This window comes from Leptidea sinapis, chromosome 45 (genome assembly GCF_905404315.1).
Source record: "Leptidea sinapis chromosome 45, ilLepSina1.1, whole genome shotgun sequence".
NCBI classification, from domain to species: domain Eukaryota; kingdom Metazoa; phylum Arthropoda; class Insecta; order Lepidoptera; family Pieridae; genus Leptidea; species Leptidea sinapis.
In genome coordinates, this window is record NC_066309.1 from 1,403,984 (window position 1) to 1,431,185 (window position 27,202).

The 27,202-nt window shown below is 34.4% G+C and overlaps 2 protein-coding genes across 2 annotated transcripts in view; both read right to left on the reverse strand.

Annotated features, from left to right (window-relative positions):
- LOC126977510 (uncharacterized) overlaps positions 1-27,202 on the reverse strand; it is a 210,417-nt gene that overhangs the window by 163,961 nt on the left and 19,254 nt on the right. The window lies entirely within an intron of this gene.
- LOC126977492 (runt-related transcription factor 3) overlaps positions 1-27,202 on the reverse strand; it is a 94,802-nt gene that overhangs the window by 15,713 nt on the left and 51,887 nt on the right. The window contains exon 4 of the mRNA XM_050826335.1: positions 1,599-1,796. Within this exon, the coding sequence (XP_050682292.1) occupies positions 1,599-1,796 (198 nt within the window). The remainder of the gene's footprint in view (positions 1-1,598; positions 1,797-27,202) is intronic.

Sequence of the window (27,202 nt, forward strand, 5' to 3'; positions counted from 1 at the left end):
ATGAACAGTAATTTATTATTTATTCACCTTCATACTCATTCGAGTTGTACAAAAATTTAAGATTATTTCTTACTGCAAAATTTACGTTTCTATAACTGTAATATTTAGCAACATTATTTATTACATACCACTACTTCGTTAGTAAATATTTTTATTAGTATATAATCAAAATACTATCTTCGCGCCTCAATAACGCTACTGGAAACCCAAGCGCTGGCAGCTATTTCGGTCTACGGATCAGCCTTGCTATTCAACGCGGTAATGCTGCCAGTATTCTTGGTACGCTTCCACGTAATGATAGTTTTAATTTTATGTAGTCGTAGTATTGTAAATATAGTTATAAGATTTGTTTTGTTTGAATAATAAATATATTTAAAATAAGAAATAACAAGATAATATATAACAATCGATAAAAATACTATAGATGATTATAGAGACTTAAAAATTACTATTCAACATTTTGTTTTAAATAAAGCTACTTAAGCGTTTTATTCAAAAATAGATTAATAAACAAGTACCTACAGTATTCAATTATATTATAGATTTGTATACGTTAATGAAGAAATATAGCGTCTTTATGTCTAGCAGGCGATAAATGAGGGTCGTGGATTGATAATTAATTACAACTCGAAGTTCTCGAACAAATTAAGATCCCATCGCGAGGCGCCGGTGACGACGGTCCGGTGACACTTTAATATTATACACTGACTTTCGCGTGGACTTGGCATTTTGAGTCGGTAGCTAATTTCATAGAGTAGGGAATAGGGTTAGGTAATTTATACGTCTAGATAAAGTCTCTTGCTGCTCGACAGCCGATGAAAACAGGCCAGGTTTATTACTTTAGTGTGCGTGACAGGCTTCGTCTTACACTCGCGATTTAGATTTAAGTTGTCAAAATAAAGGTTAACAGTCAACTTAAATTTTTTTCGACGTTTTCTATGTTGTCGTAGCCTATCTAGATGTATAAATAATCTAAGGGAATAGGGATGGATACTCACGTATTAACTAATATTATATTTTATAGAAGCGAGTAGTCACCTTATTTATAAATATTAAAAAAATATTTTTTTTATGAAAATAAGGGACAAGACGAGCAGGACGCTGATGGTATTTGTGACGCTCAGAATTCTTGAAAAAACCACAAATTTCGAGCGGCATTACAATTGCGCTCTTCACCTTGGGACATAAGAAGTTGAGTCTCATTTGCCCAGTAATTGCACTAGCTACGACGCTCTTCAGACCGACACGCCATAATGTTTACACATTACTGCTTCACGGTAGTTTCCCGCATACTGTGCAAAGAAGCCTCATAGAAACATCATCTAACATCAATCTAATAAACATCTCTAGATAGTAAATTGACTCATATATTTTGTAAGATATATAATGTTATATCTTCATACAAAATTAGACATAGACTGTGTTAATAATAAACGCGAAGTAAAGTTATTCCAAGTTTTAAACTTTTTGTTTTTAACTTACCTTTATCACTACAAAATTACATGAGGGAGAAGTAATTTTAAACTTGGAGTAACATTACATTGCGTCTATTAATAAGACTGGAAATATTTATTTATATTTATAAGGTCACTGCTTACCAGACAACTTGAAGGGTAGTGATCCCATCAGTGGGTCTGGCGCAAATCTTGGTCCAAAGTGGAAGGGATGGAAGCCATGATGTCGAGTCTTCGATCTTGGTTCCCGTGGTCCATCCACTGTCACTTTTATTGCCTTTTGGTAGGTGGCGACTTGAGGAGGAGACGTCGCCAGCATTATGGTGAGTGTGAACGATTTACCTGAATATGAGAAAAAAATAACTTTCTATAAAAATTAGTTGTGTTTTATTACAGGAACATTATTTATATAAGATACCTACTACAAACATAATTATATCTATTTTCATATGTAGTACAAAAATTTGAAGTATGTTCACGGCAAAATTTTAAAGTTAGTGCCCTAACTTAAGCTTATAAGTTTCGATATGCAATACTTCGATAATAATATGTTAGTATTGCACCTTATTTTTAACTAGCCGTTCCCGCCCGCTCCGCTGGGCGAATTTTAAAAGGAAGGAACGTTGGAATTGGAAAAATAAGTATAGTAATATAGCTATAAACCATCTAGGATAAATTTTTCATCGAATGGTGGGAGTTTCATGTCGATACAATCAGTGGTTTAGGCGTGAAATAGCCTCAAATAAAGACCACCAAACGTTGTTTTGCCACATAAATTATATATGTAAACCTTCATTAAGCTTCAACGAATCTATTATAATATAATATAATAGTATAGTAAGTAGCTATAAACTATCTGGGATAAATTTTGTATCGAATGGTGGTCATGTCGATACGATCAGTGATTTAGGCGTGAAAGAGCCTCAAACAAAGACCACCAAACGTTGTTTTGCCATATAAATTATATATGTAAACCTTCATTGAGCTGCAAGGAATCTATTATAAAAGATTTCATTGAGATCGGTCGAATAGTTTAAGAGTTATTAGGGAACATACAAACATACATTCTCTTTTATATATATATAGATAGAAAATATAAATTAACCCGTTCCACAAGGCACAGTGGCTTGACAGTCACGTTCTAAAGTCATCAAGCAAGTAAGGAAATCCTTTGGGGGATGGAAGAATTCAAAGCACCCCAAGGCAGTTTATTTCTGACAGGACCGTCGAATACCTTCACGTAACAGGAACTCTGATATTCGAAAGACTAAAATGCTTTTAAAATATTTCGCCATTTATGCAGTAGAGCAAGAATGCAAATGTTTTAAATAATTGAATTTTGATATTTATTTTCAAATATATAATATAGGTGTTGCTTTTTAGAGCTAGAGGTCCTGGGTTCGAATCCCGATGGGTGCTAACATTTATATGATAAATATAGAGGTTTGTTTTCGAGTCATTGATGTTTATATGTATTTATGTATGTTTAAGTAAGTATATCGTATTAAATATACCGTTGTCTTGTACCCATAGTACAGGCTATGCCTAGTTTGGAGCAAGATAATTTGTGTAAAAGTGTGATAATATTATATTATATGTGTAAACAGAAGTATTTAAATTTATAATAAGTTTTGGTATTGATCCCGCTGCGCTCTAACTAGATACCGCACTACCTAAGAACAACAGCTTTTTTATTACGGCAACTATTAGATGCTTGTGTGCGTGGCATCTTGACACTCAATGATATCTTTAAAATTTTGTAACATGCGCTTCGTGTTATTTTACATTGAAATTAATAAAATACAAAATACTTACTGATGATATGTGATCCTAGTGTATTTCTTATATCTTGTAGTATTATTTTTACAAAGTTTTACTACGCAGCCCGGCATTTTAGTTTAAATTATTAGCAAAGTTTAACAGAACATGTGGCACGTCAACGTCACATATTGTTCGAGACTGGCTCGAGTACGCCCACTTGGGCGTAATATTAGTTGCCGTACTTTGTGACTACGCTTGCGGTATCTAGTTAAAGCTCAGCGGAGACCAATCCTTAATCTAACAATACATGTTTATTATAACTTATTATCTCAGTAGTTTAATCGTTGACTGTCACCATGGAGGCCCCGCTTCGATCCTCGTTCGTATATGTACCTTTTTTCCTCTGGTGTTACACGAGAGTATGGGCGGAGGTTTTTTTTTATGTAATAGGAGGACAAACGAGCGTACGGGTCACCTGGTGTTAAGTGATCACCGCCGCCCACATTCTCTTGCAACACCAGAGGAATCACAAGAGCGTTTCTTGCCTTTAAGGAAGGTGTACGCGCTTTTTTTGAAGGTACCCATGTCGTATCGTCCCGGAAACACCGCACAAGGAAGCTCATTCCACAGCGTTCTGGTACGAGGAAGAAAGCTCCTTGAAAACCGCACTGTGGAGGATCGCCACACATCCAGATGGTGGGGATGATATCCTAACTTGTGGCGTGTCGTGCGAAGTTGGAGGTGATCACTTACCATCAGGTGACCAGTAACTAGTGAGTATGCTCGTTTGCCCTCTTCTTCCATAAGAAAAGTCCACTAGCAAAATCTAGTCTTAATCTAATCTAAGTCTTTTTCTTTAAAAAAAATTAATTAGTGTCCATATTAACATGTAGCCTTGATTCAGCCTCGTATCGGTAAATTTTTAAAAACACAAATATACGTGTATCTTTAATTTTAATAAGATGCACAAATCATCACTTTCCTTAAAAAAAAATATTTTCTTAGAAATGATATTTCCAAAAATCCGTATTTAGCGCTCACATAATATGTGATGTAAAACAGTTTTGTGTATAATTTCAAGTTTAAACTTGTGTATTAATTACGCTCTACATTTGAAAGAAAGATTTATTCACTCAGTTCATAATGCCACCAATGAATGTGAAAGATTTCACCGCCGAGAAGAAGTGGCAAGAAAGGCATTGCGGCTCTTTTAAATCTATATTTACAGTATCAGTATTTTACATTATATTTTATAAAATGTATGTAAAGTGATGGAATTAAAATGTTTCAGCCAGTCAGTCAGAAAAAAACAATTAATTATTTTTTTATACTAGCTATTGCCCTCGATTCTTTTTCGGATACATACTCAAATTTATCCGGCATCAAAAATATCCTATGTGCCAATACTTACTACAATCCATCTCAGTGCAAAATATCATTGAAATCATTTAAGCCATTCTCACGTGAATTTAAAACAAAAGTGCAAATATATAAATTTTCACATCTAGACTAATTTTATAAGGAGTTATAGTTTGTGATCTCTGGTTCAACTGAACGGATTATGAAAATTCTTTTACCAATAGAAAGACACGTTAATTGTGAGTGTCATTGGCTATATATTAACTCGAGAAATAAATAGACTTTTTGAAGTCAAGGAAAAAGCGGTCGAACACTGCCTTAACAATAAGAGACATTTGATTGTTTTATATGATATTGCCACATACATAATGTGGCTAAATTGGGACAACAACTAATATGGTAACACTGGTACAAGTGGACGAAGTCGCGGGTAACAACAAGTTTATATTTGTATAGATAGATATTCGTTAATAATGAACCCCCCTATTCATGATAGTCTGCTAACTTAAAGCATTGCTGATTCTCACTCTGTCTTCTTCTATCGACCTAAGTCAGAATGAGAAAAAACACTCCTTAGCGGCTGTTTTAAGTTAGCGGACCATTATGAATAAGGGGGTAAGTATTTAGTGTTGTGTTACGCAAACCTGAACATAACATACAAACCATTACCAAATGTAATTACTCCATCTTGTTACCAAATGATGTTTAGTACAGACATTCACCAAAATTGGCTCAACATAGTCCGATGGCTCGTAATATTTTAGTGATGATTGCCGGGTAGAAGCCGTGACGCAATGGAATGCAATAGTAACATATCCACCGCAAAACAGCCACAAACACGGCACCAAACGTTTGAACAATCGGTGCGATATCGTCGCATACCAAACGGTAATTCCGACTGAATTCACGGTTACACGCTGGGAACCATTAGCGGTGGAACGCACATGTCAATACACTATTGAATTTTCGTGTTTGAGGCTTTTCGGTGTGAGCAATCGATTTTTATCTAAACTCGCACACCGACGAGCTTATCACTCAAATGATGTGACAATAGAAAATTTAAAATTTTATATATTATAATATATGTTTAAGTATTTTGATATGATGATGATATATATATTATTATGCCCCCAACAAGATGGACCGACGATCTTGTGGGCAGCGCATTACCGATCTTCGTGGAGATCTTTGGGGGAGGCCTTTGTCCAACAGTGGACGTAATCCGGCTGATGATGATGATGATAATTTTAATATTAATAAATTTAAACTCAACCAACATAGACCACGTTGGTTGAGTTTAAATTATTGTAGTATAAGTAGATAGTTTTATTCATTCTTTTTCTTTACTTCTCTTATAGTGATACGTAGTTTTTAAATTTTTATCTAAGCACATTAATTGTCATTCAGGCTGAGATTGCCGGTTAGAGGCCCCTTCTGAAAACCAGTGTTCGGCATAACACAATACACACACCATAGTTAACTCCAAAATTGTATCTTATTTGTGATTATATCGAATAAAGAATGTCTACGTCTAAAAATATTATCAAATAGGAGCCAGTTTTACAGATTGCTTATATTTATTGAATTAGGCGTTACTTTGCGGAAATCCATAATTATACAAATTATTTAAGTTTTCTTTAGTGTTAATTCCGCCAATATTTGTCTTTAAAACAATTCGAGGCATCGTCTCGTGCCAGATTTTGGCGAGACAACACGTCCTGAGGATGCCTCGTGTAGAGGCGAAACACGTGTCGAATTGTTTTAAAGACAAATATTGGCGGAATTAACACTAAAGAAAACTTAAATAATTTGTACAGATTGCTTATATTTTAGCAAACAAATAAATAAACATTCGACTTTTAGCAAATAATGGAAGTCTCACCTATATGAAGATTTTTGCCCATAAACCAATTTCTTGTAATCGAGTATATTGAAAATTATGGTCGTGTTTCTCTCAATAAATAAAACTAAAAAAACTAAGCAAACAAACAATTGAGGATTTGTTAATAAAATTGTGAGAGGCCATAAATAATAATAATAATATAAGAAATTGGCAGAACTCCACCTGCGGTTCTAATTTTAATTATAAAGTAAAAATATCTGGGGCTTGTATAATTTAGAGAACTTTCCAATATCAAAAAACCGTGACTAAATCAGTACTGAATCTCACAGGACATATTTTAATACGTGCAAACGGGCAAGAAAGGAAGTGGTGAGCCAACCGTCCATGGACATTCGCAACACCAGCGGTGAAGAGATGCGTTGCCGGCCTTTAAATTGTGACTATATTGTCACTATGAATATCCCTAAGTCGTATCGGTTCAGCTGGATAATGAATACACAAAGTGGCTGTGAGAGGCATAAAGATTCTCTTCCTTTTTTGCGTTTTTAGAATTCTAGATTTATTTATTTATTTATTAGATGTCAAAGTGATGCGCGGGAAATTTTCGCATTTTGACGTAATGTTTGGTGGTGGAATTTTGCTACTGGAACAACTATTAGCACTCCCCGTGATATATACGATATATATATAGAAGAATCAGAGAAAATTCACATCTTCACGCAACAGTGTCAGGGCTAGTCGTAAGAACGTCTTAATTTTTAAATTCAAAATCCCGTCCAGTCGTCTTGGAGTGCATAAGAAACACACACCACATCGGTAATAATTTATCACTTTTTTGCCTTCGTATTGCAGGATAATGTGGGCAGCGGTGACAGCATCACGTAAGCCCTAAATTTTTTGCATCCACTTCCTTTAAAAGTATAAGTAATCCTGCTTTACTTTATCTAAACATACAAACACGAAAATCAATACATATATTTGAATATAAAACTTGGTAAGAGGAAAGCTTACGAAACAATGTAGACCAACATTATGGCTGGCTGTGGGCCAAGACTTCTGACCATGAAAGCGATATAAACAGCCTCCCCAGCTTGGGGGTTTAGTCCCTAGACCCGAAATGAGCGGCCACCCGCTTATTTTCATAAAACACACATAAACTCTGACTTAAGAGGCGAGAATATTATTTTAAGTCATCAAATATACAAGTGACTGCCTCCGCACTAAGCAATATAATAATTTGTTTGTTTTGTATAAAATAAACACATTTTTGTGATAAAGCAATCCAATAAAAGCGAGATGTACATAATGTCATATTTTTACCTTTCTGAACAGAATTAATGCAATGGCATGTTTGTAACAATTTTTTTAATAACGATAAACTATTGACCAACTAGTTATGAAAAAACCTACGCAACATACCATCCTGCTTATATTTATTATATATTATTATATTATTGCCATTATTATTAACCAAAGTTATCGACTATGATAGCTAATGATTGCGATACTGAAGTGGCACATAGTTCGACGGACAGATGGCCGTTCGGTCAGTATAGTCTTCGAATGGCGACCACGTAGGGGAAGACGCAGTGTTGGTAGGCCCCACACAAAATGAACCGACGATCTGGTCAGGATCGCTGGAATACGTTGGATGAGGGCAGCGCAGGGCCGACCGTCGTGGAAATCTTTGGGGAATGCCTTTGTCTAGCAGTAGACGTGTTCTGATGATTCAGGACGAGCAATTTAATGCTACCCGAATTCCTCAACAGTCTACCTAAAGATTTGCTAACACTAGTCACTAGTAAAAGGAAATGTAAGGCGAGCAAAAAAAAATTTGTGTAATATGGACACTTAGCTTACTTTCTATGTACCTATTACTGATTTGTACTTTATTTTGTACATGTATTGTTACTTGATTTTGTAAAATAAATAAATAAAAAATGTATAACCATGCCATATTAGCAACTGCATGAATAATTTCAATTAGATTTAATATCCGTAACCTCCAGGGCAATTAGTCAATTAGGAATCGTATTTATTTGATGGATATATACAGGTAAAAGTATATAAATATATCAAAAAAAATCTACACAAAGTTTTAAATATTTGCCCTCGCTTCTTATACCTACTAAAATTATTTTTCCCGAAATCGTTAAAAAGCTATTAAACAGATATAACGAATTGAGAACAATTTTCCTTTAACGTTGAATCCTCACAAAACAATATTTCGCACGCAGCCCCTAGAGGAAACCGAAAAGGCGACTCATAGAAAAAATAAAGGCATTGAGCGTACACTTCATAAATCATTTAAGTTATTCATAAAAAGAGTTTCGTCTCCCCAGCGAACATATTGCACCGAGCAACTTAGCACGTGCGACATACTTCATAAAGTTATATCGATTCACAAGGGTGCCTTCGTAACAATATTGCAACGGAACACGAGTTCTCAAATACGTTATAAGTTTGTTTGTATGCAGCAATATTAAATATCAATATGTCGGGTTATAGGGATTTTTAAAGCTTCCCTTAGTGAAGTTAAGAAGCTGTAACACGGATATGTTAAGCTTCACAGAGTTCAACAAACACAATTAGGTAGTTAGAAATTTTACATAGCTTTTTTTATGGAAGTGGAGGACAAACGAGCGTATGGGTCACCTGGTGTAAAGTGATAGTGACACCGCCACGTACATTATCTTGCAACACACACATATATATATACATACACTTCTATAATAAAGTCCCAGCCACTGTTCAGGCATTATCTATAAATAAATTTAAATGTTTTATAAAAAAAATGGCTCTGTCGTAAATCCTATTACTCCACTGCTGAATATCTAAATGATCGGACAGCCTGGGACTAGATTGTGATTATTTTATAGCGATAGAAATGACTGTACAATATTGTATATTTTTATTGTAAAGAGCGCAAAAAAAGAATGCTGGGAGAGTTTCTTGCGCCGCGTCTTCTCTCTCAGAGCGCCATTTGTGAGTGTGGTGAGACCCCACTGGCGGATAGAAGGAATGAATTTTAGCGGTATCATTGCTATATATTCTCCGTACTTACTGTCAAAATTCCAAATAAAGTTCTTCCAAAACGAATAAGAAATAAATGGCTATTATATGTTAACTGCATATGTTACTTTTATCACTATTTTCCTAATGTAATGAATAAATCATTCACGGATTCTTAGAAGTTTATGGGTTGTGATGATTAAAACATTGCATTACTCAATTGGCATGAGTTGTATATTTTTTTATGATAAGAAGGGACGAGACGAGCAGGACGTTCAGCTGATAGTAACTGATACGCCCTGCCCTGAAAAAATCAAAAATTCTGTGCGGCACTACAACTGCGCTCGTCACCTAGAGACATAAGATGTTATGTCTCATTTGCCCAGTAATTTCACTAGCAACGGCGTCCTTCAGACTGAAACACAGTAATGCATACACATTACTGCTTCACGGCAGAAATAATCGCCGTTGTGGTACCCACCCAAAGGAACCTCCTATTGAAATAAAATTATCATTAAATGATAAAACTGGAACTCTTCATGGAATTGTTATGTTATTGTTGTCAAATAGACTTGAATAGTCTTTTTCTATTATTAAACAATTTGTCAAGTGCGATACCACTTTTTGGGACTTTGGTTGTATCAGGGCTGATAACTTCGTCTCGTTGTACCATTGTTAGTAATCACTAACTTGTACTTAAAAAGTACACGCTTTATCTAATATATAAAATTCTCATGTCGCGGTGTTTGTAGTTAAACTCCTTCGAAACGGCTTCAGACCTACCCAATATGCACTCAAAATTTCATGAAAATCAAGTCAACATCTATTTTCACGCCAAATTTTTTTTTAATTTTTTTGACATTTTTTTTAAATTTGTTTGATTATGAGTCAACATTAAAAAATACATACAACTTCAAATTTTAACCCATCTACGATCAACAGTTACTTTTGTATCGCGATTTTAATATCGGCAATACAACATTTGCTGGGTCAGCTAGTTAAAATATAAAACTACTTCGAATCTCGAGGTTGCGTAAAGTTGTAGTAAAGGGCCAACCTGCTTCAGACACCAGCTCCTTACAAAATACCAGCTCTTAAAAAAGTAGGTAACACTTATATACTGTTTTAGTTTAAAGAACCTTTGTGAGGAACAGAGATTAGAGATTAGATATATTATTATTATTATTATAATCTATTTATTTTGCTCAAACCTTTAAAAATATAATAAGTATCAACATAGCTATCTAAGCAATATCAAATTCGATTTCCCGCGAATTGTTCCCGACAATATCCCCCAATATTCCCGCGCCAGATTAAAAATCAGCTTTATAACATCATAAAGTAAGCGGCAACATTAAGATAAGGCTTCGCTCCGGGCTTAATAAAAAATGAGCCACAGTCGTAATGGCAGCGTTCCTTTGATCTCGGTTTCAAGGCTTACTGAGGATTTGGAGCTTAGAGAACGGCAATTTGGATATAAAATACGTAATACGGACCAATACGCATTAAGGGGACATTAGCGGATTGACTGTAATATACCCTCACCTACCTCTTTTCACATGTACACATTTACGTCAGATCTCACACAAAGAAATGCTATTGTAGAAATGACATTAACAATTACTCAAATTAAATTTGAAAATAAAAATTATGAACGATGTGGGACTTGAACCCGCGACCTCTCGGGTTCCGTAGAGCGCTGCAACTAAGCCAACCGTTCGAGTGACGCATGGTTCGTATATCTTGTTCAAGTCTCAGGTTGTGGCTTCATCTACAGGATCTACTTTACAGCTGATAACCTGCTCAATCTTGTATTTGCATATTAGGGAATCGACTTGAAATGCCGCTCTTTTAAATGTAAACATTTTGTTTATTTTTTAAGTGAGAACCCTCATTTCTAAGATTTTAAATTTTGAAACAAAATTACAAAGTAGATCAGAAATGGTAGCACCAATTTTGACAGGACTTTCAATGGCACATACATTCTGTTTTTTTTTTTTTCAATTTCAATTTATTAATTAAGAGATTATTAAAATACAAAATAAGAATTATAATACAAGTTTTACTTAAAAGCTATTTAACACTGTGCCTGAACTAGGTAAACCTGTGTTCCAGGCGTAAAGAGCTTATATTAAAACTAAATAATCACAAAAAAGAGAAACTTATTAAAGTAAAAAGGTATAAATTAATCTACAGGTTAAGTATATAAGTAAACAATGTCTTCAAAGTAATGACTATTAACTAATTATAAATAAAATATAATGCTTATTTTAACACTAACGTAAAACTAGGTCACTCTTTAGCAAAATTATTATTTATAATTGACACATACAGATTATTCGACACGTCTGTTCACAATGAGTTCGCAATAACAGTATTATAGTAATGAAGGTTGTACACAAACAATTCAGTGCTTATAATGTCGTGGATGCCCATTAATTTTAACGTTCTGATAGCAAGTGGAAAGGAACCCTGACTTTTTTTTATTTCAAATGCAGTAGTTGCAAACATTTTGATGATGATTATAAGTGTTTATTTCCGAGTGATGTATGTTTATATGCAATTTTATGTGTGCGTATTGTACTTAATAATATATCTTTGTTTGTTCGTGATGAGCCTAGATAATTTATTGAAAGTACATCACTTATTTTAAAAGTTAAATATTAAGTATATAAATTGATTTCCCAAACCCCAATAAAACTCACAACATAAGACATTGCAAAGCTCAAGTTTATCGCGTCTCAAAAGAACAAGCGAAGTTAAAAGCGGGATACAATTAAAAATCTCCCTCAGGACGCACCTCAAGCCTGGCGGTCAATATTACTCGAGACCCTCAATTTTCACCACTCCCCGGCGTTAATAACAATAATTAGAAATGAGTGGTTCAATAATTAAAAACGGAAAGAGGCTGCGAAATACGTAATTCTTTCTCTTGTTCTACTTGTCTTATCCAAATTGAAATTGATGAAACAAGTTGATGTATATGAGTGTTAATATCTGATAAAACATCCGGTGGGTAAATGATCACCTGTTTAATACCGGTGGATTTCTAAGTGCAGCATGCCAGCTTTTGCGTACCAAAAAACAACTGCCGCGTGCAAATACAACTTCTACAGTACTATTCACGTAATTTCAAATTCGTTGACGTTAAGTCCTATCCTATCCACGTTTTGTTCTAGATTCGTTTTCTTCTATCATTTCCCTAGAAGTTTTAACTGAATCGGAGCCGCACGTCAACGCCATTTGAACGACAATCTTACACAAAGTTACCAATATTGTTTCTACCAAATCTAAAGTATTTCTATTACTATCCAAACGGGTTATCTATGCTCTATTATATAATGTTTTAAGTTGTCAACTCAACCAAATGTCAAAACTTTGCATAATACGCATCTCCCAACAATTGACGTTGGAATGCACCAGTTCCTTTGCACAGGATGCCGGCTAGATTATGGGTACCACGACGGTGTCTATTTCTGCCGTGAAGCAGTAATGTGTAAACATTACTGTGCTTCGGTCTGAAGCTAGTTAGGGCATTAGCTAGTTAATTAAGCAAATAAGGCTTAACATCTTCTGTCTTAAGGTGAAGAATTGTAGTGCCATTCAGAATTTTTGAATTTTTCAAGAATCCAGAGTGGCACTGTATTGTTTTGGGCAGGGCGTATCAATTATCATCAGCTGAACATCCTGCTCATCTCGTCCCTTATTATAATAAAAAATTGTTATAAGAATACGCATCATACGATTTCCCTAAATGGGAACGTAACTTCATAACAATTGGAACTGAACCGGTAATTTGTGTTACAAGAACACTAAACTTAACTCTTAGACATAAGGTCGCTTCGATCCTACTGTCGTACTTTTACGATTTGAATTCAGAACTCAGAATTTTACAGTTTTCAAGAATGCTGAGCGGCACTACATTGGAATAGTCAGGACGTATCACGTACGAAGGTGAACGTTTACTCGTCTCAGAACTTTTTCTTTTTGTAATTGTTCGTCGAAAAAATATGAAAATTATTTAAAACTAACAAAGTACCTTCCGACACATAAACATAAAAAAACTATGATTTATCAACTGTTATATTAATTAACACTTATTTAAACCACATAAAAAGAATTAACAAAACCGAACAATCCAAAATATATATACTCGTATATAATAACTCACAGTTATTTTAGCCATAATATGATACACAAATAAAATTTGAAAAAAAAAATATGAACGATGCGGGATACGAACTCACGACCTCCGGCGTTCCGTGCCGGTGCTCTAACCAACTGAGCTAACCGTTCGAGTACCGCTTCGTTATAAAATTCTGTTTGCTTTGTTCAACTCTCAGGTTGTGGCTTCATCTACAGGATCTACTTTACAGTTGATAACCTGCTCAACCCCAATATTTGCATATTGGGAAATTGACTTGAGATGTCGCTCTTGCAAATCTAAACAATATGTTATGTTTTTATAGTGATAACAAAAAACAAAATTTTATGAACATCCCGCATCGTTCATAAAATTTTGTTTTTCAAATTTTATTTGTGTATTAATCCTAGAAGTGAGGGTTATCACTTTAAAAACATAACATATTGTCATAATATGATATTTTTATCATGTTAAGATTCGCAACTCAAATCTGGAATCCAGTATTCTTTATTTAAATATTTTCGCCATATCATCGCTTGAAGATAAAAACAGTGCATAAAACATGAATAATGAATACTTAATTCGTTGAAGTACTCCTTACTCTGCGAGAGTTTTTGAAATAACAGGCTAAATTTATAACCATTAGTTGTTATGAGGGCAACCGTGTACTGCATCAAAGGGGATCCTCTCGGGTTAATAATGAAAGGTGAAACCTCGCCTTCACCTCGCCACTCTCGTGCAAAAATAATTTTCTAGCAGAGGGTAGGCGAGTGGGGCCCCTATTGTCTTGTTTCACCAACAACGTTTAGCTAACAAGCTCCTTTAGACAATGTTTAGCCATAGTTTTTCATTGTCTTAAATACTAGAGCTCTAGACAACGGTTGGTTTTTGTACGGATTAGCCTCGGGTCGTTTGACTACAAAGATACTAAACTTTTCTTTGTGTTTTTTGTCTAGGTCATCATTAAACGTTGCTTTCTTTGAATAAAAAATTCTGACTGTTTTAAAATTATTACTCAAAATAACAATATGTATGCTGTTTATTTAAATGTAGTTCTAATAATTAACGACTGATTTATAATGTTGTAAGAACTGATGAAACATGTTCACAATATATTGTACTTAATACTTATAAAACGGACTATTCCTAATTGATATATTATGTATAGATAATAAATTAATATATTAAAAATAAAAGTAAGTGTGTAAGTAAACTTAGACTAATCTTCGAAGTAGTAGTCTGTAAGGCTGGCAACGCTCCTGTGATTCCTTTGTTGAATGTGGGTGATCACTTATCATTAGGTGACACGTACGCTCGTTTGTCCTTGAATTGAACCAGTGGGAGGCTCCTTTGCACGATGCCGGCTAGATTATGGGTACCACAACGGCGCCTATTTCTGCCGTGAAGCAGTAATGTGTAAGCATTACTGTATTTCGGTCTGAAGGGCGCCGTAGCTAGTGAAATTACTGGGCAAATGAGACTTAACATCTTATGTCTCAAGGTGACGAGCGCAATTGTAGTGCCGCTCAGAATTTTTGAGTTTTTCAAGAATCGTGAGCGGCACTGCATTGTAATGGGCAGGGCGCATCAATTACTATCAGCTGAACGTCCTGCTCGTATATCATATAAAAAAAAAAAAAAAAAAAAAAAAAAAAAACAAAAAAAAAATATATATTTAATGGATCACCAACAGAGAAACAGTAGTCACAGTGTTAATGTTTACATTGCTTTAATTATTAGGAATCACAGCATGCTTTGTGTTACAAAAATTATGAGTAATAAGAAATCAAGAAAAGTATTGTATACATTAGTAAATAACGAGTTATAATATGAATATAAAAAAAACAAGAAATTCATGTAGGATTATTAGTAATAGTAAAAGGTACTAATAATTAAAACAAATCTTTTGCTAAAATCCAAAGGTAGGCTAGGTTTAATTCGAACATATATATTCACTAAACTAAACGATGCGAGATTAAACTTAGACAGGTCATATTTATTTTAATTGAGATGCTATAGAGGATAAAGTTAGGTAAGTTTAGCTGGCTAATCTTAACTTTATGTTCCGACCTAACTTTAGCCGTAACATTTATTTGTCCTGTATTTTGGAAATGGCTCTAAGGATTTTAATAATGTACTTGTTGAAAATTTATTGAAGTAGGCGTTACTTTGCGGAAATCCATAACAATACAAATGATTTAAGTTTTCTTTAGTGTTAATTCCGCCAATATTTGTTTTTAAACAATTCGACACGTGTTTCGCCTCTACACGAGGCATCCTCAGGACGTATTGTCTCGCCAAGTCTCGTGCCAGATTTTGGCACGATTTTGGCCAATAAAGAAAACTTAAATCATTTGTATAATGTACTTGTAGATATTTAGGGAATAAATACGATCTGATATCTATCCAAATCTCAGGAAAAACAGTATTTATAAATATTTCACGCTTGTCGTTTCAGGTAACCTTTCTCTCTCTTCGCATGATGCTTCATATCTGTCTTTGTTTAGGGTAGACATTTATTTAAGATTAATTACGTGTATTTAAACACCATGTAAAAGTTTAATTACTTTCCTTTTAAATACAATTTCAAGTTTCAAATTTTTGAAGTCATGCATTCATTGCAAAATTCTTTATTGATAAATGATATTACAACGGAAATGTACAGCGATTTACGTTTGAACATTAAACATGAGAAGGCTAAACAACATTGAGGCTAGGAAAAAGAAGGAACGCCTATTAAAGTTTTTACAAACATAATAACATAAATCTCGTTAAGACAATGTATAACTGCTACAATTACTAAAATAAATTGCGACAATAACATCCAATACGTATTATTTGAAAATAATTACGCTTGTTACAATATATATTCACAAATCTAAAAGTTATAATTTAATTATGTCCATCACAATGTACAACCAAATATAACCACAGCGCAGCGAGCCACCTCGCCTCCCCGGATCTCACGGCGCTAGGAACCGAGCGGGGTCGCGGCGCTGTGCCCCTGGCTCCAATCGTTTGTTATGCTCGTGCTCACATTAGGCTTGAGTTGGGGGAAACAAAAGGTAGTGCTGTGGTAAGTTACGCGTGTATCGATGATTGTTAATTTTATAAGCTATATTCGAAATCAATGGATTTTTGTTAGTTAAATTTTTTAAGTAAAATGTACGTGAAAGTTTTAAAGTGTAGTCATGTAGAAGTGGAAAATTAATTCTGTGGTGTAGTTTAGTCAGGTTTGTTCTAAAAGGGGTATTAAAAGCAATTTTTATTGCTTTATTTTGAAATATTTGTAGCAACTTATGATTAGATATACAAGTAGAACTCCAAACGGGACATGCATACGTAATGCAGGGACGAACGAGAGTACTGTATATTCTCAGTTTAGTATACGGGCTTAAATTACTTTTGCGATTTAAAACGGGACTAAGGGCACCCAGGGCTTGGGCGCCTTTTACATGCACGTGCTTAACATGCTTTGACCAGTGGAGTTTATTATCCATTAATACTCCAAGATACCGAACAGAGCTTCGCCAGGGGATTTCATTATCAGCGATAATAAGACGTCGTTTCGGGGCTTTGCGATGACGTGTAAACAAGATAGCCTCCGACTTAGACTCGTTTAATTTCAGCTTCCATTTAGAGAAGTATGTACAAAGCAATTCGATTGCAAGTTGTAATTTGCTAATTATAAGATCGACATCGTCAGATGAAGTATATGAGGCTGTGTCGTCCGCAAAACATGCAAGGCTAGTATGCGGTTGGATAGGGATGTCATTAAGAAAGATGAGGAACAAGTATGGGCCTAGAATAGATCCCTGAGGAACACCAGCAGGGGAAAGAAAACATGATGACTTGGATTTGTTGTAGTGAACTATAAATTGGCGGTCGGAAAGATAGGACTTAATAAGTTTTACAAGATCTAGTGGAACATCTAGATTGACTAGTTTGTGAAGTAAGCCTTCATGCCACACACTATCAAAAGCTTTTTCATTCTGTCTAATAAGAACATACCTGTTGACTTATGAAGACTTAGGTTATGAGAAATATGCCCTGATACTCTAGCCAATTGTTGCACTGTAGAATGTTTGGATCGAAATCCGAATTGTTCATTAATAAGTATATGATCAGAAACACATAATAAACGGGTGTAAATAATTTTTTCAAATAACTTACCTAAGAACGGGAGTAAACTAATTGGACGATAATGAGTAGGATTTGATTCGTCTTTACCCGGTTTTTTTAAAGGAATAACTTTGGCCCTTTTCCAAACTTTAGGAAAATACCCAAGAAATAGGCAGCCATTAAAGATTTTTGTTAGGAGATTACAGCCTTTTGCGATAAGTTTTTGAGCATTATATTGTGAATATCATCGTGTCCTGGAGCTTTGTGGGTCTTGAGCGCACGAAGTGCTTTACGAATCTCTATAGGACGCACTATTCGGGTTGGCTTCACAATTGTGAACTCATCAATCCTTGTTAAAGAGTCACTTATTACAGTCTCGACTTCAGGACTTTGCCAATCCTTAGTTAGATTCATATTACTTTGGAATGCGGTAGCAAGAGTATCACAGGATTATATCAGAGTGTTCGGAAGGGCTATTGGTAAAAGTGCCGTCAGGACGCATTAGTGCTGGAATTACAGTGGACTTAGGCTTTAGGGATTTTGTAATGCGCCATAGATCGGCTGAGGGATTCTCAACCTTAGCAAGCTCATGATTCCAAGTATTGTCAAGGTGGATTCTAACATTATATTTGATGAGGTGGCAAAGTCTATTTATTACACTTCGTATATATTTTTTATCATTATCGCTAGGGAGCTTATAATCCATACGTCGCAGGTAGTTTTTGTATTTAATCATATTGAAAACATAGCGGGGTAGCTTTGGAGTTTTTGAAGTGAACACTTCTTTAGTGACGTTGAGCACTTTTCTTGGGATCGGTAAATAAAATGTGAAACTCGCGCCAGGATGAACTAATCGAAAATTCGTAAGGCAGTCGCTGAAATTATGGATGAAAGTTGATTTTTCTTAGAGATGTATTTTTAATGTAAAATAATTGTAATAGTTCTGAAGTATAAAATTTATTATGTAATATAAATTGTCATTTTTGTGTACGACAGCGCGGTAAATGAATATTATATTTAACCACATAAATACCTTTTATACTGATAAATAAAGCAATTTGCGAGAAAGTATTCCCTAACTATGGCAAAATATTTAAAAAATGCACAACGTTAATGTTTATGTTTTCACTTTTGCCGGCACTCCTGGAGTGCAACCCGTTTTTTTTACTCTGCTAATTACTTATGTCAAACATCCGTGTATCTTCACAGTTGTATGTTTATTTTATAATTTGTCAATAAATACTTTTTTGTATTGGATCAAACCCGTTATTCTTTTAACCTCAGTAATCTACATTTTAAAGCAATTAACTTTTTGTGAGTCTGGCACAGCTAATATGAAAATAATAATGATAACTGCCATACAATTATTTTACTTCAAACTAGGATGTAGCCTGTACAATGGGTGCCAGCAAATATACATACTTAAACATACATAATTCAAACACAAACAAGACTCGGAAACAAACATGAGTGTTCATCATAAATTCGAATACAAATATACTACACCCATTAAAACTACCACCCATTCCAAAGAGAATGCCTAAGACCTGAGAAGAATGGGCGCACCAAACTCAGCGGGTTCTTCTTTCATCAAAAAATATGTTTCCAAAGTAATGTTGTACAATTAAACTTATTATTTAATAGCCTGAGAATCGGTCGTTCCATTTCTAATATGTGGAATCATCAAATACTTAAACATATCGGAATTCAAGTCTGGGATCCGGTGCGTTGAGGTTAAATTCACTTAGTTAATATGTTTGTCAACCGAAAAAAGATACAAAGATTTATAAAAACTTAATTCAAATTTCAAGTCATTTCTTACAATAGAGATTGGTTTAGCATTAATATTTATAGATATTGGAAATTTTACTACTGGGTACTTGGCTTCACAAGAAAGGGCCGATTAGGGGGGTGGAAGACATACTGTATAAGACGGGGGGATATTTTTATCGTCTCCGTGAAGTGGGGTCAATCAATCGATTAGCGATGTCGCGTCTTGAGTATAACTGATGCGTGCAATTGCTACTTATTGCGTTTCCAAGCGTACGTAAAAATATATTATAATTGTGTTACGTTTTCCGAGTTTTTTTTTATGAAAATGTGGGACTAAAAAGCGTACGAGAGTCTTTGCAACACCAGAGGAATCACAGGAGCGTTGCCGGCCTTTAAACAAAATGTACGCATCCTTTTTGAAGGTACCCATGTCGTATCGTCCCGGAAACACCGCAGAATGAAGCTACTAATTCTACAGCTTCGATGTTCGTGGAATAATATATATATGAAATTTTATCTCATATGTTTCGAACTTTAGAGTGGTGGAGATATTGTTACAGTAAACTCGACATGACTCGGAAACAAACATTCATATTCATCGCATAAATGTTTGCATCTACCGGGATTCGAAGCCGGGTCCTCTATAGCTCAGTAGGCAGGGTCACAAACAACTGGGCTATAGTGGTCGTCATTTAACGGTTGTATTAAGAGTCCTCTAAGTATTAAGCTTATTTCCAACTTATAGGCGAGGAGTATAAGAGATACCTCTGATATTGCTGTTTATAACACAGACGGCTTACAATAAGTTTGCCATTAAAATACCGTAAGGCGTTAAATTTTTCTTTATTTTTCAATACTAATTTTTTTTCTGAACCAGTCGCAGAGGATTAAGATTAAAACCGATTCGATTGTATTAACTTCTGCTTTCAACACGGGTTGACGTAATGGTAAATATGGCTTAAAAAGAAGCCCAGCCAAAGATGGTTGGAATTAAAAATTGAAAGCAATGGAGTGTTCTGGTACAGAAGACTACTTCTAATTAACTGCACCAATTTTCAGAGCAATCCAACGTACACAGTAATGTATGCAGAAAGACGGATCTTGGGTGAGTTATACATAACATAGTTCACGATATATGATTGCTTTTTGCTTAAATGCTTCAAACATATCTGTTGGCTAGGATTAGATCGGCTCCTTGCCAGTACCGACTTACGTAGTTGCTACGGACCCTCATATTGCAACAGACACTTAGTGAACGTCATAAAGCTATAGCAGTTCGTTAAAAGGCTTTGACATGGGGAGAAGAACTGATAAGAAATTCTCAGCCCATCTTTTAAATCATATAAAAACTTAGCCTATTTAATTTAATACTATACAACCTTAGGTGGCCTGCGCAGAACTAGAAAAGAACTATTCATCATTATCCTCTATATTACACTATACTATACTATTCTTCTTCTTCTTAAGCCTTCTTTGTCAAAGATGTATGTTGTACTTTTGTAAGAACCCGGGCAGCATAACAAACTGCAACAAATCTTATAATGTCAAGTGCCAAGATGTTTGAAAAATTTCATGTCATTGATTAGAAAGAGCGTATCATATCAAGTCAGATCAAGAAACATAATACTAATGAATTCTCGGTTTAAAGTATAGAACGCTATAAAGATAATTGAAATTAACAAGTGGTACAAGAAAACTGTCCGATCCCCTATAACGCTGACACAACTTCGGAGTACCCTCATTAAATTTTTCGCTTATTAAAAATTCCCCGCGTCCATCAACATTAGATGGGCAACTTTTTATTTTAACAAAACAAAAGTTGACTTGCTGGGCACCCCTCGTCCTTAGCCCGATAATTTGAGTGAGATTTTCTCGCAATTTAAGATAAACAAAGAGAGCGCTTACCCTTAATTGGAAAGCAGAGCGTTATTCAGGAAGGAACGTGACAAATAGACACCTCTTAACTTCTTTCCCGCTTTCCGTTGTGCTAAGCGGTATTGGTTCTTGTTAAATAGTTGCTGTTTTCATGTTTCTGATCGGCAATTAAATATTATACCTTTTTGGAAATCGATTGCTTATCATTCATCATTTGGAGAGAAAATTAATGACGTACGGTCGATTGTCAATGTCACACGCGACTACTACACGCAAGAACCCAAAGCACTGTCGATATTTTCGCGTTTTAACTTTGGTTATTAAAACTAAAATCTTATATACGAAATAAAGTCAATAATAATATAATTGAAAACTGTATACGTGGCTATATTTTTTATATATCAGCTCATTTTAAAAGTAAAATATATTTTCTTTAATTAAAAAAGGGATTACGGCCTGATATCATATTATCATGGCCGTCATACACGCTAAGGGCAGACAGGAAAATTAATGCATTTTATTGACTTTTATTTCAATTATTGCCTGTTTTAGCACGTTTTTGTTAACTTGGTTATGTATGTATCTTTATTTATTATACGACTAGATAGACTAAGACAGCTGCGAAACCGTCGTAATATATTTAAGTTGACTCTTAACCTCTATTTTGAGCAATGCACGCACACTTACACAATGTAACATATAAATCGTGAGTGTAAGACATAGCTTGCCACGCATACTAAAGTAATAAACCTGGTCTGTTTTCATCGATTATCTAGCAGCAAGAAGCTCTATCTAGACTTATAAATTATCCAAGTAGGTATGTATGGAACGGAATCTTTTAACGTGATTTTTCTCAAACTTTAAAACTTCGGATTGAAATTATTGCACACTTATTGAGGAACGATTAACATGCTATATTATGTTTGCCTGTATGTAAAGGAATCTTTAAACGTCATTTTCAACCATTTCATTTCGAATTTGGCATACTTATCAAGCACTGATTACATTGCACTAATTTTAATAGTATGTCTCATTATCATAGCCAGGATAAGCGATTCTCTTACATGTGATACCACACACCAAAACGTGAATAATTCATTTCGTTTTCAGAATAAAAAAAGTCAAAAATAAATTGGACGTAATTCCAGAAAAATTTTCCAAACCACAATCATGTCGAAATTGAGTTAAGAACACAAAACTGGTCACGATTCATATTTACGGATTGACAAAAAATGGCAGCCCTACTGTCAATCTATAAATAGTAGTAGTAATCTAGACTTAGTAGCCCAACCCATGTATGGAATACACTAATATTTATGAAACTTTAAAACACGAATTCCTTAAAATGTGATTTATGTGGCATGGGACGTTTTTCAGGAACTACGTCCAATTATAGTTAAAAAACTCTATGGTAGAAAAGCAATCTTAAAAATGGAAATATTTTCAATAAGCTTAAATTATGAACGATGAAAAAACAGAATGGAGTGCTTTTTAAAATATTCTCAAATTAGCTCTACTTTTACCAATTTTGTCCATAAATTATTGATAACAACTGCCAAATAATTCGTACAGAGATGTCAGGACTAAAAATGTTTGTATTTGAAAAGTTGTCGTTGTAACATAAAGTAATGATTTTACACTTAAATATTACAGTTATATAAGAGAAGCTGTTGACATGACATAGTTGCTCACTCCCCCATACAAGACTATTGGTGTTTCTTACGAGTTGAGCTCAACCTGTTTGTTATTAGGGCTGCCACATTTTCTTAATATGAACATGTTTTTAAATGTTTTATTTGTAACTAGCTGACCCGGCAAACGTTGTTTTGCCATATAAAGTATAATTCACGCGATAGTTTTATAAGTAATAAAATATTGCCTATATTATAGCCTGTACATCATTTTGTTCTATTGTCAATAGTTTTTGCAGCGCACGCAAAACTAGGTTATCGATTTTACACCTTATGTTCCAAATAGCAATTTTATTCCTTGCCTTCCTCGATAAATGTACTACCCAACACTGAAAGAATCATTCAAATCGGACCAGTAGTACCAGAGATTAGCGCGTAACAAACAAACAAACAAACACTGCAGCTTTATATATTATAAGTATAGATTTAATCTGACGAAAATAAAACAATACTAAGAACGTGTTAACTAATACCTTAAACTTCTATTATGTAATTATAGATTGCTAGTGAGTAAGTCTATGTATTTTTAATGGCTAATCTTTGAAACCTATTTAGCCCACTGAAGTAGAGGTCCCGCGATCGTATACGCTGTGATATGTTTTTAAGTAATAAGTAATATACAGGTGTCCAAAAGTTATGGGACATGAAGGGAAAGTACCTTTAATATCGAAGATAGGCTATTCTACTGAAAGAAGACTTTATGTTAATTTTGAAAGTTAATACTTCTGCATTCAAAGATTTTCTAAAAAATACTTGCCTCGTCTGGGAATCGAACCGTCTAAAATGTAAAAAAAAACACCCCTACTTTTATAATGCCAATCGAAAGAATGGCCAAAAACTAATAACTCTTATTAAGTAACATAGTATTTTAAAAGAAAGGAACAACGTAAAATGAATGTTTTCCTACTTGGATTCGTACGAATGGACCGATTAGATGGCCGGCCAGATCCCCGGACCTTACACTATTAGATTTCTTCTTTTGGGGATACGTGAAAGATATGCTATACAAAAAACGATACGAATTGTATACAGAATTGTACCATATCATATCGAGTATTCACCATAAAATGATATTACTTTACAGTCGGTTCGATTCCCAGACGAGGCAAGTAATTTTTAGAAAATCTTTGAATGCAGAAGTACTAACTTTTAAAAATAACATATATTCTTCTTTCAGTAAAATAGCCTATCTTCGATATTTAAGGTACTTTCCCTTCATGTCCCATAACTTTGGGACACCCATATGATGAATGTGGTCGTTGGATGTTTATTTCTTTTTATGTATGTTTAAGTATGTACATCTTATTAAATATATCGTTTTCATGCACCCATAGTCTGTACAGGCTATGACTAGTCTGGGGCAAGATAATTTGTGTAATAGTGTGTGCCTAATTGTTATTATTATTATTTTATTTCTATGTCAAATTTATTTAATATTGAAAAGCCCGACATCAAATTTAACATTTGATGACAAATACGAAAAAATATAAATTTTAAAAGTACAGGCAAACCTTTAAAGAGACAATCATATCTTAATATAATGTTTCTAGCCTTAATGTAAAGAAATTAGATATTTTTTTTTTCAGTTAAATTAGCCAATTTATAATGTATGAATCGATACTGAATTGTTCTATGTTCGTAGTTTATATAGCACAATAACAGTTATGTGTATCTAAATTGTTGCCATTAAAATGGTTAAAAACAGGGCAGCATAAATGCCCATTCTAATTTGTTGGTAGCGTGGTTTAATTTACATAACAAAAAATATTTGAATTAACGGGTGCAAATCAATGTCAATTTATCGAAAAAAAATTCAAATAATTACCTCTTTGTGTCATACAAAATAATGATAATTCTGAGAAAACGATTCAATTAAATTCATAAAAGTATGGAATTTTTCATCAATGTTCTCTTATAATGCTATCACGTAAAATTATCGTCTGTACACCGACCTTACTAATGACCAATTCTTTTACAGTTAAATTCAGCGCTGGCGAAATAGTGTCAGCTCTTTAGTCGTACTATCTTATCATATTACGTAATGAATAATTAGTTGTGATCTTAGTGTGGGAAAACCATCGAGTCTTTAACTAAAGTGATTCAATACTTAATTATTATTATATTCATCAATGACTTTTCATTGTCGTGTGGAACTTAAATTTTATCCAAACCTGAAAATGTCCGAATAAGATTACATAAATGCATAAGAATATCTTTTTCTACAATTATATTTTTTCAAATATATAGATAAATAATTGTGGAGTTGACAACCCTACAGAGTCAGTAGTCGGCTCGCTTCGTTAGCTCCTGCACTATTTGAATATTAGACGCAAGTTTACAGTCGAACGAACATTCCGCGCTCCGACCCCCAACTTTAACTTTTGTACTCCGTTTGTTTCAATATTGTATGAAATACGTTGATATTTGTGTTTATATATTCTGTGACTGTAATAATTATTTTCAACTTGTTTTGACAGATAGAAATTTGATATGTGAAGACAATTTGAAATGAAGTAATGACTTTAATTTTAGTAAATTGACTATTATTACCTTTATGTCAATAATATTAAGATTGAGTTTGAACTATATTTGCGCAAATTTTCACCATTAAAAATTAAACAAGTTCTGTGAGTTTAGTGTAAAAATATAAAAAAAATTAACAAAAAAACAACCGACTTCAAAAACACTAATCCAAAACAATAGATAAAATATGCACTAAAAAGTATTAACATAATTGGGTATTTTTATACAATAAAATTAATTAATCTAATTCTATTAACGATTATTGTTATTTTTGGAATCGGTATCCTTCCGCCGAGGCCCCGCTCACGCCTCTCGCCTGTTCTATATTCATATAAAATAACATTGACTATTTAGTATGTAGTTATATTTGTATATTAATTTCTCTAGAAATATTTTCACTGATTGATCGGGCTCCCTTATTTGACTCGAGCCGACTTTTTGACATAGCCGAGTGTGGCAGCTCTGCCTACAATACCCACAGCATAATAATATCACTTCAAAATAGGTAACATGTAAAACATAAATTCATTTATCATGACGACCCATACATAGTAGTTTATTTTTCACGGCGAAGGACATTTTATTTCTCAGCAACCGCAACAGACCCCCATAATATATTATCATTGGAAAGGTATTGAAGTTTGGGTTTGTAGGTGGTCGAGATTAAAAGCTATTCATGTACAAGCATTTTTTTATGTAAGAGGGGTCAAGAGATGCCTTGCGTCGATTTCCCATAGAGTTGTCACCATCTGGATGTGTGGCAGTCCTCCACAGTGCGGTTTTCAAGTAGCTTTAGTTAGTACAACAAAGCAGTGGAATGAGCTTCCTTGTGCGGTTTTTCCGGGACGATACGACATAGGTACCTTAAAAAAAAGCGCGTACACCTTCCTTAAAGGCCGGCAACGCTCCTGTGATTCCTCCGGTGTTGCAAGAGAATGTGGGCGACGGTGGTCACTTAACACCAGGTTACCCATTCGCTCGTTGTCCTCCTATTCCATAAAAAATAAGAGTTACATTGAATATGAAGTTTGCTTACTAGAAGGTGCCAATAATGACCATTTTGAACAATATTGTTTGTTTACATTACACAACCAGGCACACATACAAGGGCAGGAGTCAAACGAGGTACGAGTCACTATTAAATATAATATCATTGGATATAACTGTCTAAACAACACAGAAACTCCCAATAATTTGTTGAAGCAGCAACTTGCAAATAAAATCAATAATACTAAGTACTTAAAGGGTTAATTGATATCACTTACACAGTAAGAAGATACTTAATTGCGAAGAACTATAAGTGTTCTGGCTAAAGAACTAGTCAACTTGATATCAGACTAATTCCTAATAGCCCTAAGCAGTCTCAGGTTAATCCTAACTCAGAAACACCGTGTGTAATTAAACGCTACTTATAATTATTGTGTTACTAGGCATTCTTCAAAATTGCGATCATCATTTCAGTCGGAAGACTACCACTGCTGTTTAAATACCTCCCCTCCCATAAAGATCTCCATGACGATCGGTCCTGCGCTACCCTCATTCAACCTAATCGGACAACAGATCGTCGGTCCATCTTGTGGGAGTCCTACCAACACTAGGTCTTCCGGTACGTGGTCACCATTCGAGGACTTTACTGACCCAACGG